Source organism: Clavelina lepadiformis, chromosome 3 (genome assembly GCF_947623445.1).
Source record: "Clavelina lepadiformis chromosome 3, kaClaLepa1.1, whole genome shotgun sequence".
In the NCBI taxonomy this organism is placed as follows: domain Eukaryota; kingdom Metazoa; phylum Chordata; class Ascidiacea; order Aplousobranchia; family Clavelinidae; genus Clavelina; species Clavelina lepadiformis.
The window spans coordinates 8387836-8402336 of NC_135242.1; the positions used below are offsets into that span (position 1 = coordinate 8387836).

Below are 14501 nucleotides of genomic sequence, written 5' to 3' on the forward strand. Positions count from 1 at the left end.
TAAATGTTAATGTGCTATATAGATTCTTTAAATATGGAAAGGAAAATTGACCATTTTGTTAAATGGTAAAGTTGTTCGATTTGAAATACCCGAACTTTATAGCTGATTAATGTTCTGCCTTTGAAATATTCGGATATCAATGTTACCTTCCAACCTGTACACAGTTCTATGCGTCACTATACGTCATCCTCGTAAAATTTGTTCCAATAACAAGAGATTTTTGCACTTGACATTTGTTGTAAAATGTTTGCTATATTCCATTCTTTTGCTACAATACACTAGTCTGGCGCACGTAAATAGTTATTTAAGAAATTTAATAGTTTTAAATCTTTTTTTACCAAGTTCATTATAATCAACGAAAATCCCAAAACAACTCGATGACGAACGAAAATCCTGAAATGAAATGTAACTTTCTGCATGATGCCAATTTATCCGTTCCTGTATAAAAAAGGTAAGGCAAAATTATAAATTTAAAATTAAAGTCGTTTAGTAAACCACAATCAGGGACCTCATGTCAGGAGGGACGGGGGGCTATGTCCCCTCCAAATTTTGAACAATTATCATAGTTTATCGCAATTGGAACTGTATTCTGTAACTTCCAATGCATATCACACCAAGTTTGTCTCCTCCAAAGTTTAATAGCAAACTAGGTCCCTGAGCACAATGGATTGAAATACGTTATGTATAGACTGTTAACCAAACTAGAGACAAAAACGTGATTGGTACTCAAATATTGCATTTTATTCAATAGATATCGTTAAAGTTTTATATTTTTTTCGTAAATTAAGAAGCAAGTTTTATTTTTAAAACTACATGGATTGATAACAAGATTACAAGTAAGCAGAAGTTGTAAGTAGCAAAGTTACCTTTCTATGCGATAACGTGCCGTGAACGCTATTCCAAAAAAATTGTTGTTGCTGTAAAAATGAATCTTAAAAAAAGTCTTGGTCGACCTAAACACCTCACTGTGAATACGCCTCGATTTTGTTGTTAATAAAGTGTTCCCGTCGAATATCTGTAGAATTCATATGAAGACGTAATAAAAAATTTAAATTTAATTTAAATACTTCATTTTTTAAAATCTGTTGTGCACTTACTTTAACGTAATCGTCCGATATGATATAACCTCCCGAAAGCTCAAAACGAACTTGATTTTTTCCTTTGGCATATAATATCCAGAAGCAATTCAGGTTATTCTGATAGAAAATTGTTGTCAAGTATAACATGACAATCCTTGGTGGTGTTAGCATTTTTTCTTCATCTGTCACCTCCACGTTGTCACCACAGTTGGCTGTAAATCAATGCATCCTTGCATAAAAGAACCGCCATAACTGCTCAAAAAGCATACATTACATCGGCCTTTTGAAGAGCGTATATTAAAGTTTTTGGTACAAACAAGAGAATTACCAGTCTTGATGTCAAAATATTGTATACGTATAAGGCAGGGGTGACGAACCTATTCGATGACGCGGGCCACTTTGTCAGTTACGGCTGAGCAAGCGGGCCGCACAATTTTTTTAACATTTTGCATAATAATTAGCATTCAAGCACAACCGCTTCATTTGGCAGATTTTTAGCTGCTCCCGCGGCCGCAAAAAATACATCGATTGAGTGCGGCAATCTATTGAAGACATACTGCTGCGACTCAATTGTGCTATCAGCTTTTGATATCGCATTGCGCAAAGATTAGAAACAGGTGAAAGAAAGTTCAAGACTGCTGGTCTCACCGGACGCTTCGTTCAAGACTGCTGGTCTCCCGGACGCAAAATTTAACCCTAAATTTAATTTTCCGGACGGTATGGCAACCCTATTTCCTATAAGTCCTATATGCCTTGCATGTATGGGCGTTTGTCAAATCGTTTGGTGGGCCGCACAAAATTGTTTGGCGGGCCGCATGCGGCCCGCGGGCCGCAGGTTCGTCACCTCTGGTATAAGGCATAGACTGTAAAACGTATAATAAATATTAAGATTACCAAAATATTGTTTATACAAAAAAATGTTTTTTGAAATTTTATGCCAAATTCATGCCCCATATATAAAGCTTTTGAGTAATTAGATCAACCAATTATCAAAACGATTTTTGTTGTGCACTGGTCCTAATATTTACTTGCCGTCGTGATAAGAAGCTCTGAAACTAGAAGTACTTCCAAAACGAGATTTTTTAAAAAAGATTTCTACACTGTTTGAGCTGGATATTCTTGATGTTACGGGAATAATTTGTCCTGAAAATCGTAAAAGCCGGCGACGGCCTTCATATACCTGTCATAAAAAGAGGGCCTTATAATGCCTGCACACAACTGAGGATTCGACGTCCGTTAAGGAAACAAAAGTCAGGATTTAGGCAAACGTAAAGATATACCAGAATGCTAAGCTCTTTGCGTTGTTGTCGTAAAAAAGATAGATCAGTTGCCATAATGTCTTGTAAGCATATGCATTATAGCTGCAGTAAGCAGTTCTGCTATTTACACCTCATCACCGTTCCAAACGCATGCACTGAAAACATCAAATTACCAGGACTGAATCGTTTTCTTCGATAGATCCTTCAATTAGTGTATAAACAATCCTTCGACCAGGAGTTGACGTCAACTTCCAAAAACAAGTAACGGCATTTGGATAAAACCTGGGATACAGAGGAGATGAAAGATAACCAGTCGTTGAATTAACAGTAATATCCATTGAAGATTGGCAGACGTGTTCTTCTGCTGGGGACAAAATCAGAATTTCAATATATGCAGTATGTTCAATTCGACGTGGTGAATGATATTTTCGATATTCCTGGCCTTGTTCAACTCTTATAGTTTTGCTTAATTATAAATGCAGGCAATACTTTCAATTTACATTTTCAACTATGGTACGCAGAGCTCAATAGTAACTTACCAGCATAATAAGAAGCTTTGAAACCCCCACTACTTCCAGACTGGCCCGTTTTAAATATTACCCGAAGATTGCTGTTAGTAGACGTTCGTGTGGTTTTAGCAACAATTCGTTCCGATATTTTTAAAATTTCATTTTCTCCATCCAATACCTGCAATAATTACGTGACCTATTGCAGAAAAGCAAAAAAGCAACCTAGATTCACTAACGAAAAATAAAACAAAACCTATTGGCTGTATGATTTACTTGGATATAATCATTTTCTTGAATGGTGCCTTCCATGAAGCTTATTACAACCCTTTGACCGGAACTAGCCATTAAGTTCCACACACAAGTAACATCCTTAGGATAAAACATTGGATACAGAGGTGAGGCAAAGTAACCAGTCGTCGAATTAACAGCGATGTTTACAGGAGATTGACAGATTTGAATTTCTGTTGGATAAATGTTATTTTAGGCAAAATAAAGTTTTTGTCATTTTATTAAAGATAAGTTCAACCAACCATTTATTATTGACTGTTATTATTACCATTGACTATGTCTACTATTAACTCTCTTGAGTCATGTCGTAAAATACAAGATGATATAAATCTCTTCATTGGTTTTGAAAACGTTTTATCAAAATTAACTTACCATCGTGGAAGGTAGCGAGGAAACCATTACTGCGTCCAGACTGATCAGTTTTGAAAAGAATTTGAAGCTTGTTGTTAGTAGATCTTCTTATAGTTCCAGACATAATTGGTCGAGACATGTTTAAAACATTTTTTGCTTCATCTAATACCTGCAATACCGGGAGCCGTTTGAAGATGTTTTAGAAAAGACATAATAACACAGCTAATAATTTCCCTTGCACTCCGTAAATATCAGAATTACTCAGGATACAACACTTTTTATGCTCTCTTGTGTACATTGTCCATTAATCTAGTTCCCGCTGTCTCCGTTGAATATAATAATAACAATGAAAACCAAAATGGCAACCCTCAAAATAGAAAACAACACACCTGTACATAATCGTTTTCTTGAAGTTTTACTCTTATGAAAGCAATCACCACCCTTCGACCTGTAGCTGCTTTCAAGTTCCACACACAAGTAATATCGTTCGGATAAAACATGGGATATAGAGGAGATGTAAGATTGCTCGTTGTGGAATTAACAGCGATATTCACCGGGGACTGACATACCTGGAGCTCTGTAATTGTATGTACAAAACTTTCACTAAAAGACAATTAGTGACAAAAAGTATATCGACTACTCTTTCAAATGTTTATGTTGTTCTTGTGTACGATTTAGCATTTAAGACTAGGAAACTAAAATACTCTGAAGTCGGGACACACTGCATGATAAGGAAAGAAAATATATGCAGGAGTTTAATACAGAAGGACAAGTGAGCGGAAAAAGGCGCAGAGGCAGGCCAAGAGCTCGATGGATTGACAATATCAAAGGCTGTGCAACAAACAACTTTATACGGCGAACTGATTACAATGGAACAACACTTACATATGAAAACGGCACTCAATGATGATAATGTTCTGTATTTATACCCACTACAGTTTTATGTTGTACAAAACCTGACTGAACAGAAGCCAGAAAACCTCGACCAACAATAGACGAGTCGCTGCTAAATGTGAGGGTTACAAGATTGCCCGTGGATTCCCAGGATAATGTTTGATCTTCTGAGAGAGTTAAAACTTCTTTACCATCCTCCATGACCTTCACGAATATATGATAAGCACGTAACATATGACACACTTGCTGATGAAGTCAAAACTAAGTTTAAGTTTGGCAATTTCTCAACGGTAAATATATCAAAATTTATCTGCATATTTTATGAACAAACGGTAAGGTTACAAATACGAATGTTATGATAAAAAAATAAAAACTTTAATACAAAATTTCATATTAATAGCAGTGCATTCTTACCTTAATTACATCACAACAAGCTTGAACTTTTAGTACTAAAAAACGTAATTTAATGATGCTCTGGCTGTTTGCTTGCAGAATCCATTGACAAGACATGTTGTTGTGATAAATATATGGATAGAGAGGAGAAGAAATGTTCTTTGGTGTCTCGTCAACAAATTCAGTGTAAACACAGTTTGACGATGGGTCAACTAAAGAGAAGTTTAAAATCTCTTTATCAAAAGAAGATTGCAACCAAAATGAACATTAGCGTATAAAAGCGGTACGTTTGCTATATATATACTTTCTCTAAACACGGCACGAAAGCCTGGACCAGAACCACGGGAATCACTGTTGAAAAGCAAACGAAGGTTATTGTCGATGGAAGTAAAAACAAGACCAGAAGGAATTTTTCCAGAAAGTTGTTTATGCTCACCGGAGCCATCAATTATCTGAATTTAAATTATGCAGTTATGTTTTGCTTGTTCAGCACTACATATAGCAATAACAGTCGGACTTTTCCGCTACGTGCATAATGTGCAATATATTATTTACCTCACATTGCAGTAGTGTAGTAGGAGTAAAAACTTGTTCATTTTGCATTTTATTTTCTTGCCATTTACGTAGAAATATATAGATAACAGATAACTGTATTTACCTGAATAAAATCACAACAGTCTTCTGTGTCGGTTTCCATAAACGTCAATTCGATCAGTTTATCAGCAGCTGCATTCATATTCCACTCGCATGATAAATCATCGGGATATAGACTGGGATAAAAAGGCGTTGAAAGTATAGTGGGGGTATCTGAAGCAGTTGCATTAAACCCGCATTTTGCTGAAAAACAGTTTGTCGATTACTTTAAAGACGAATTTTTATACTGGAATTGCTCTTTTGAAGCGGTGGTGATGCGACGGATAGAATGAGTTATATTGTTTGTATATTTTTGGCTAAAGAACAGTAGGCCTAATGATTTTTGCATACAATAACTTAAACATTTTTTTGAGCTATATCTGTGATCTTCTCCAATAAACAGATCATAAAACCGTCTCGTACATCACCTTCTTTATATGTTGCTCGAAATCCTCGACCGACCTCTTTATCATCGCTAAGAAATGATAATATCAAGATTCCCGTTTCTGCTAAGAACGATTCCGTAGTAATATCTCCACTTAGTCTTGCAATACTTGACAAACCATCGAAAATCTGATTTCGTTTAATATTTAATACGTTCAAGTATTGAAAATAGCTTATTTAAGAAGAGGAAAGCTTTCAAGGGTTTTGAATTATCTTATTACTCTCAAATAAAAATTACTTTGGCCACTTGGTCAGTATACCTCGATATAGTCGTTGACTGCTGTAGTACTTTCTTCTATGAGATCTAATTGAATTTGTTTTCTTTCACGACCGTAAAATATCCAAAAACACTTTTGGTTATTTGCATAAGCATTTGGCCATCCGTCGCTCGTCAGTTGCAAGGAATGTTTATTACTAACTTGTATATTTCTCCCACATGTTGCTAGAAACCAAATATTTTTTCATAATTTTTCTCAACAAACGATTTAAGTTGTGAAAAAGTCTCATCACAAAAAAGTTTTCTTAACTTATACATTTATATTTGATCCTGTTATAGATCTATACCTGTTTGAAGTTTTGCTTCAAACCCAGAAAATGAAATTGTGTCATCCGAGAAAAAAGTTACGCGAAGAGAATTTCCTTGTGATAATCGCGAAGTTCCTGGGATGATTATTCCGGAAAATTCTCCAATAGTTTTACTTTCATCATTAACCTGCAGTTGAATAGACAAGTTTTTCTTGAGTTTCTGTAAAACTTTTTTGCCTGTTCTTCGAATACGGTTAACTTCGTAATTACATGACGAAAGCAAAGTAAAATTCTCCACCCGAACTCGGTCGCAGCAACCTTCTGTGCGTCCTGCTATGAAAGTGATAAGTATGCGAAGATCATCAGGAGCTTGAATCCTCCATTCGTATGAAGCATCATTCGAATAAGGAACAAGTGGATAGCCAGGTGAGGAAATATTTGTTATCGTGTCAGGATATATTCGCAAAACTGAAAATAAAATATCAACAATTAATCAAAACCACAGAAACAAAAAATCAGTGTAAATATCATCAGTTGATCAGTTGTTTTTTTTGACAGAAAAATATATGTTTTGTTGGAAATGGTATTATCAGTTTTTGCTAGTGAAAAAGTATGGTCAATAAACAACGTCTATATAAGTGAATGAGCTGTGATAAGTCAGGAAAATGTAAACATCTGTAGAAGCCTACAAACAATACGACCAGTCGCTTTTTATGATAATTTTGATACAAACCCGAATTTTGACCAAATTTCAAATATTATAATAACTGCTTTTATCTTTTCTTCCTTCTCTTTTTCTTCAAACCATACACGGGCCCGTTGTGTTGGTGCGTTACCGTTTAGTTTCAAGGACGTCACAATTAAATTCTTACTTCGACTTATCTGCATATGCATGCATTTTTTACATGTACATGCTTCATGACCTTGCGGGCTTACTGTGTATACCACGTGATAGTTGACACCAATCTGTAACACAACAGTTAGTATTTTGTTTTCTATCTTGTGATGGTAGTGTTGACTGAGAATTTTCGCATAAAACATGCTGTTTATCTGCAAGTGACTAAAATATGCTTTTTTGTGTTTTTGTGTCTAATGGTGTTGGTGCACCTCTGGTTGTAGGTGTAGCATCTTCGTCCATTTTGAACCAAATCGTTTAGTCCTAAGGTGGTCATTCTAAACAGCTTCTCAATTGTGTGTAACTATAGATGACGTGTAGTCTCGAACAAAATATCACGTTAAAATATGTGACCGTAAACGGTAAAACAAAAAAAAAGCTTCACTAACTTATACTTATTAAACTTTAAAAAACCGATTGTAAGTATATTTAGTAAGTATACAATCCACATACTTTACATAAGTTATATGAATTGCATGATCAACAAACTTACTTATACAGTTCAAAAATCTGGACAAAGTTTTTTTTAGTTGCAATTTGTTGTACGGAGTATCTGAACTTAGTTGAATTATCGAATTTCACAGTGAATAAAATTAGGAAGACGAGACAAATTAGCTATTTTTCCATTGCACGAATGACAAAAATGACGCTATAGTTACAAAATAGTTTTACCTAAGCCTCTTAGTTAACTATATTGCAACTCAAATCACACCATCAGTGATCAAACTTTGCATAAGTAAAAATAGGAATGTTTGTCAGGTTATAGTTGACCTACCATAAAAGTATAAAACTTAATTCTTCGAGAAAGGGCTTCCAGAGATTAGTATAAAACTTTTCATAAAAATGAATGTAGAGTGTGGACTATATGTTGTTATCCATTAATTGCAGCTTTGATTCATACAGAGATTTTAGTAAACGTGACTTACCATCATGATAAGAAGCTCTGAAACCTTCACTTGTCCCTGATCGATCAGTTTTGAATACAATCTTTAGTTTGTTGTTGATGGATGTTACTGATCTTCGTTGAATATTTTTTCCGGAAATTTTTGTTGTCTCATTTTCCCCTTCCAACACCTTTAACAAGGAATCACTGAACAGAGGACCGTTCAGAAAAAATGAGCACCAAATAAAATCAATAAATATATAAGGCCGTATACCTGAATGAAATCATTTTCTTCAACTGATACGTCTAAAAATGTAATTACAATGCTTCGACCCGGACTTGCCATCAAGTTCCACACACAAGTAACGCCATCCGGATAAATGCCAGGATATTGAGGGGACGTAAAATAACCAGTAGTCGAGTTAACAATGACGTCAACGGCAAAGCGGCAAACTGGCTCTTCTGTTAAAGTAATATGAAACTCTGCTGTGCAGTTACTGTAGTATAATAGTTCTATAATAATTGTTGTTATGCGAAAGCTTATTCAAAAATAACGGTTATTGTTGTAACTTCTCTCCAACATCGGCAGAGTGTATGTAAATACAAGCCCTACATTATAGATGAAAATGATTAACAACATGAATAACTGAATTCAGTCTTATTTGTACTTTGACAGTGCTAATAATTTCCACGGTACCTGCTTCAATGGTAGCTAAAAAGCCTTTATCTACAATTGACGAATCACTATTAAATGTGATAGTTACGGAATCAGTTGTCGATGTCCACGTACGCAAACCTCCTGCTGATAAAGCAAACACTTCTTCCCCATTTTCGATGACCTATTAAGTGAGGAAACTATTTCAGTGAGATGGAAAAGTTCTATACACACGCTGGAAACGAAACGATATGAGAAAGAGTATGAATAAATGTAGCGATGTCGTATAATTAATAGCTTTTTCTCTATTTTACCTACAAAGATAATCATATTCTTACTTTAATTATATCACAACATGCTTGTGTTCTTGCATCCAAGAAAGTGATTCTGATAATATGTTGATCGTTTGCTTGCAGATTCCATTGACAAGACATGTTGTTGTGATAAACATGTGGATAGAGAGGAGAAGAAATGTTCTTAGGAGTCTCGCCAACGAATTCAGAGTAAACGCAACTTGACGTTGGATCGACTGAAAACGATCGATCCTTGTTAATGAAAATGGAAGTGTACGGACAGAGAGATGGATAAAAACAATCGATATCATTGACATTTGTTAAAGCGCCATACTCTCTCTGAATACGGCACGAAAGCCTGGACCAGAACCACGGGAATCACTGCTAAAACGTAGGCGAAGATAATTATTGTTGGTTGATGTAAAGGCAAGTCCAGCAGGGATTTTTCCAGAAAGTTGTCCAATTTGTCCAGTGTCATCGATTATCTAAACAAACACTCAAAAATAGCACTGTTTTGCACGTTGTTTATTTATCCAATGTATCAGCGTATGTAACCATGTCATGTACCACATGATCTTTCAGCGACAAATATCTGTTTTGTATTGGCAATGTCGGAAAAACAGTTCCTATATGTTATTTGTTTTTCACATACGAGTAAAAATAAAAGAAGCTTTCTGTAAACCTGGACAAAATCACAGCAATCTTCGGTTTCACCTTCAACAAAGGTTATTTCGATCAGTTTATCAACAGCAGCTCTCAAAGTCCATTCACAGAACACATTGTCAGAATATAGACTAGGATGAAAAGGTGTTGAAAGTGTCATCACATTATCTGTAGCAGTAGCTGTGAAACCACATTTTGCTAGAAAAAAGATCATGTTTTTGTTTCATGTTTAAAATACCACGCCCTCGTTATATTTTCGAAAGCAGGTTGAATAGCATTTTAGATTTGCTCTTCCATAGGCTGCACGAGTAAGTTTGATGGCAAACTATTTTCGATGTATCTCACCTTCTTTATATGTTGCTCGAAATCCTCGCTCAACTTTCTGATCATCGCTTTGAAACGATAATATCAAGATCCCGGATTTTGCGATAAGTGATTCCGTTGTTATATTTCCGTTTCTTTTTGCGATACTTGACAATCCATCGAAAACCTGATTTCGGGTAAAATTACAACAAACTACTGACTATAGGAATTAAGGAAATAAAATATAAGTACAAGATATGGGTTTTCTGTGATTTTAAAGCTTTTTTCAATTTTTTATAAATTATGTCATAAAATCATGGCCATCGACTTCTTGTACCTCGATATGGTCATTATCTGGTTCAGTGCTTCCTTCGATGAGATCTAATTGAATTTGTTTTCTTTCACGACCATAAAGGACCCAAAAACACTTCTCATTATTTCCGTATGCATTTGGCCATCCGTCGCTCGTCAGTTCCAATGCGTTGTCGTCAACGACTTCAATATTTCTCCCACATGTTGCTACAAAGACGGTATAGGCTTTATTCATCGTTTCTACTTATAGTATTCAATCATAATCATAACGCTATACATAATTGAAATAACACAATACCTGTTTTAAATTCTGCTTGAAACCCAGCAAATGATACTGAATCATCGGAGGAAAATATTACGCGAAGGGAATTACTTTGTGATAATCGTGAAGTTCCTGGGATGATTATTCCAGAAAATTCTCCAATGGTTTCACTTCCTTCAATAACCTATATATTGTTGTTTAAGTTGTTTTGCACAGAAAGAAAACGTTTAGGAAAAAGACCTAAGTTAGCTTTTCCGAAATAGACAAAATATAGACTTTTTATACCTGAACACGGTCGCAGCAACCTTCTGTGCGTCCTGCTATGAAAGTGATAAGTATGCGACGATCATGAGGAGCTTGAATCCTCCACTCGTATGAAGCATCATTCGAATAAGGAACAAGTGGGTAGCCAGGTGTAGAGAAAGTTTTGACATCATCAGTAGATAATTGCAAATCTGAAAGGATATAGCACGATTAGTAAGTAGGCTACAGTTTAGAGCCCTGCGCGGGTATACCCGTTCCGCACGGGTTGCTGATACCTGCTAGAGTTTTGCAGCGATCGTGGGCCGTTTGCGGGCATGGTCTTTAGAAATGCAGGGCTGTTAATTCGGGTACCCGCACAAACTTGATTGTTTTTGCGGGCCGTTTGCGGATCTTAAATGCCGGGCGCGGGGTAGGGGGCGGGGGCGTTTGAGGTTGCACGCATTTAATCATTATGGTTTTATCTATTTACAAGAATTTACTTCTGCTAAACACAATGGTATCAGTTCCTTTTGTTTACTTCAGAATAATAATATCATGAAATTAAGCAAGGTCAAGCGTTGTTTCCCTTCCTTTGTTATTACGCTACCGTTTCCAGTCATCATCGGAAGGATAGTGTTTATCAGATAGCTTCATGCTGATTTTATTGGATTAACGATCCCGCCTCAAAAAAGAATATGACATTCGTATAAGTGACAGACTTGTTGTTTTATCAACAAAGGAAATCAAAAAAAGATCCGTGTTCATTCATTCATTTTATTTTTTGTTCTCAATGTGGAGAGCCCAAAAAGTTTGCTGACGCAGGTTGTCGCAAACATATTAGCAGTTAATGACAATAATTTCCACAAATTGGACGGGCAAACGTGACAAGTCCTCGAGGGCAAAAACGTGCATTACGGTCCAACAAGAGAATGTAAAAACTTTGCTCGCAACTTTGCCATTTTCACTAGGTGTGGCCGACACCGCACACACATTTTCAATCGTTAATTACTCGAAAACTATACGTCGTAAACTGATCGGATTTTGACAGGTTTGTGGCAAAAATATCTGGCTTCCTGTATACATCATAATTGTAAATCAAAAGAAAGTGAATTTAGTGTAAATTAAGTATTTCCACAAGTGATACATTTCTAGAAATTTTTCTTGTTACGCCGCGTCACTGCTGTGCCGAAAACCAGCTGACCGCGAGAAGAGAACGCAAGAGAATAGTTAGTCGAGTTAGTGGTGCGTAAATGAGTAAACGAAAACGATTCGCCTCAATGCGGAGAGAGAGAAAAATTATGAAAATATGACAATATCTCAAAAATTACAAACTCCAACTTTATAAAACATTTTTTATAGATAGCTGAACATTTTTTAGGAAAAGTCACCAAGTTTCAAGTTTCTACAGCAAACAATGCAACTGTACGCCACGTTTTTCTGTGACTGTGTGCAGGAGAAGCCACACCTAGTGAAAATAGGGTTAACACAAACGCATATAATTTAAGCACATTTAATACAAAAAAAAAGTTTACGTTGATAGATAGTTTGGCAGGACATAAGCCTTGAGTCACAGTCCGATCTGTGTGTCTGGATGGAAAAAGAAAAACCCCACTAAAATGAACTCTATCCATGGGACCGGAGTCCCGTTCAGGTAGCCTGTGTACGCGGAAGGAATCTTTTACACAGGTCGGTTGTGAACGAAAGTAGAAGATGTTCAGCTACGTCATTTATGTCCAGCCAGATTGTTTGATCAATTTGTTTGAATATGCATATAATACTGTCTAATATCTCCGTTGCGAAAATCTTAGTTTACCGCTCTTTTTCTTATAATTTTCATCCATTTTACCCCGCCTTGCTATCAATCTCCGTCTTACATAAGCAATAATCGGATCGTTTAAGATCAATTGGCAAAAGTAGACTGCCTTGTACCAACGTTTGGCAAAAATAGAACGTGGTGTTTTATGTGGCCACCGGTGCGGCAAGTGAAAGAAATTTCAGTCTGACAGGCCATGTTATCAACAAAAGACGCTCTGCTTTAGAGGGACACAACATAAACAATATTCTATTTGTACACAGTTCTTTAAAAACATGCAGTGTCAAATGTAGTAAATAAACAAAACAAATACAAACGAGTCCTTTGCAAACGCGGGTTTCCGCAAATGAGCTAGTGCGGGCGCCGGCAAAGAAATAAAAAACTGTGGGTACAGCCGCGGGCTCCAGCAATTTAACCGATGAGGGTGTGGGTAAACAAATTAAAAATGCGGATACCCTCATACCCTAATACTGACAATAGTGACAATTGCAATTACATCAAGACTGAAGTTATTGAGTTTACTTAATACTTGGAAATTAGAATCTCTAAAGCACAATGAACACGATCAAAATAGCGTATACTTACCGACTAATGACGTTGTAAAAACTAGTTTCTGCGCCAATTGGAGCGAAAATAGCAGTAAAAACACTTTAAGTCTCATTTTCTTTATTGACGTAACATGCTGCTAACTGCAATTAACAACCTAAAACTTAATGTCAGATCATAACAGAAGATCAATTTGTCTCTAACCTATAGCCTACGTGCTTCATTTTACGAAAGTAAAAGCTTTCCTCTTTCGAAAATTTTAAAATCTAAATGCTTATCGCCAGAGGTGGCCTCTGAACTAGTTTTTTTCAAATCAATACGATAAAATGTTTTTCGTGGCCTTCGATACCAGTGACCTGTACAGGAACTTGCAGCTATACGATTTATAAGGCCACGACCGAAGGACCACAATAATTCTTTTAAAATCAAGATTATGGGAGATTTACGCTCACGTTTAGGAATTCGACTGATGACAGCAAGTTGTCAGACTGGAAATAAAAAGCTTCAATATATTCTTTATCTTAAAAACAACTTTTCTTCAGAAGCCCCTCAGGCGAGTAAATTTCCAGCAAATTACATGCCGTATCGGGCAAAAGCATTGTGGTTATGACATTTTTTATTATCGTAAACACATTTTCTTCGTCAAATCGTTGTATATATGCTTAATAACAAACCCTCCTAAAATGGTTAATATAATGAGCTAAAACAAAAAACAATATCTTTGCTAAATTATCTGTAAGAGCATATTTGTTTCTCATTTCCATTTTTGCTATTACAGGTATTATCATTGCTTCTCATTGCTAGTGCTATCTTTATAAACGTAATAAGCCATTAGCTTTTCTTGTACACAATCTTATGGAACTTGATGATGTTATTATCACTACTGTACCTGTTTTTGCCTTCACCACAGGGTCTATAGACTTGTCCCTTTTTATTGCAAAATTGGCACTTATTTACGTCATTTTGTACCAGGATAAAACTTCTTCCCAATGAAAGGTCTGGATGTCTATCTTTGGACAAAACAGCAAACGCTGCAGAAAGTTTCAGGGACAAAACTCCATTCAGCTCCTAAATATCATTGCTTTATCAATGCGTGACGTCATTAAGTGGTACACGACATGGCGTAAATTGCTCACGACCGCAATTTTTAGTGAAATGTTTATTAATTTAGCGTTTTGGAATAAAACTGTTGTTAGCAGTTGTATTGTATAACCAACGTAATTTAATTACCTCCTATACGTAGTTATTGATTTATAAC

The 14501-nt window shown here is 35.9% G+C and overlaps 1 protein-coding gene and 1 long non-coding RNA gene across 6 annotated transcripts; both read right to left on the minus strand.

The window, feature by feature from the left end:
- Nucleotides 1-232: 232 nt before the first annotated feature.
- Nucleotides 233-13436, minus strand: LOC143450070 (cubilin-like). Of its 5 annotated transcripts, none has more exons than XM_076950474.1 (28): nucleotides 13283-13436; nucleotides 10927-11096; nucleotides 10678-10825; nucleotides 10405-10586; nucleotides 10110-10254; nucleotides 9784-9962; nucleotides 9436-9586; nucleotides 9147-9337; nucleotides 8851-8992; nucleotides 8428-8615; nucleotides 8197-8344; nucleotides 6674-6843; nucleotides 6415-6562; nucleotides 6111-6292; nucleotides 5835-5979; nucleotides 5432-5610; nucleotides 5078-5225; nucleotides 4795-4985; nucleotides 4443-4584; nucleotides 3876-4063; nucleotides 3508-3655; nucleotides 3121-3308; nucleotides 2878-3025; nucleotides 2512-2699; nucleotides 2112-2259; nucleotides 1098-1291; nucleotides 867-1015; nucleotides 233-438 (listed from the first exon to the last, which is right to left on the minus strand). In XM_076950474.1, exons 1-28 carry the CDS (start codon nucleotides 13356-13358, stop codon nucleotides 429-431), a joined length of 4386 nt encoding a protein of 1461 aa, XP_076806589.1. In that variant the 5' UTR covers nucleotides 13359-13436; the 3' UTR covers nucleotides 233-428. The 5 variants fall into 5 exon arrangements, with proteins under 5 accessions (XP_076806589.1, XP_076806588.1, XP_076806590.1 ...); XM_076950473.1 differs by having other exon boundaries at nucleotides 2512-2702; XM_076950475.1 differs by lacking the exons at nucleotides 233-438; nucleotides 867-1015 and having other exon boundaries at nucleotides 1126-1331; nucleotides 2108-2259; nucleotides 2512-2702.
- LOC143450074 (uncharacterized) lies at nucleotides 6913-8182 on the minus strand. Its single transcript, XR_013114641.1, has 2 exons — nucleotides 7483-8182; nucleotides 6913-7341 (listed from the first exon to the last, which is right to left on the minus strand). It is a non-coding gene; the product is annotated as an uncharacterized LOC143450074 (long non-coding RNA).
- Nucleotides 13437-14501: the final 1065 nt, after the last annotated feature.

Coding starts and splice junctions, on each gene's coding strand:
- LOC143450070 (XM_076950473.1), bottom strand. CDS start 13,358: ATGAGACTTAAAGTGTTTTTACTGCTATTTTCGCTCCAATTGGCGCAG. Junction 6,293..6,414: donor TGAAGCAAAACTTCAAACAG/GTATAGATCTAT, acceptor TTTGGTTTCTAG/CAACATGTGGGAGAAATATA. Junction 4,986..5,077: donor TCGTGCCGTGTTTAGAGAAA/GTATATATATAG, acceptor ACTTCTCTTTAG/TTGACCCATCGTCAAACTGT.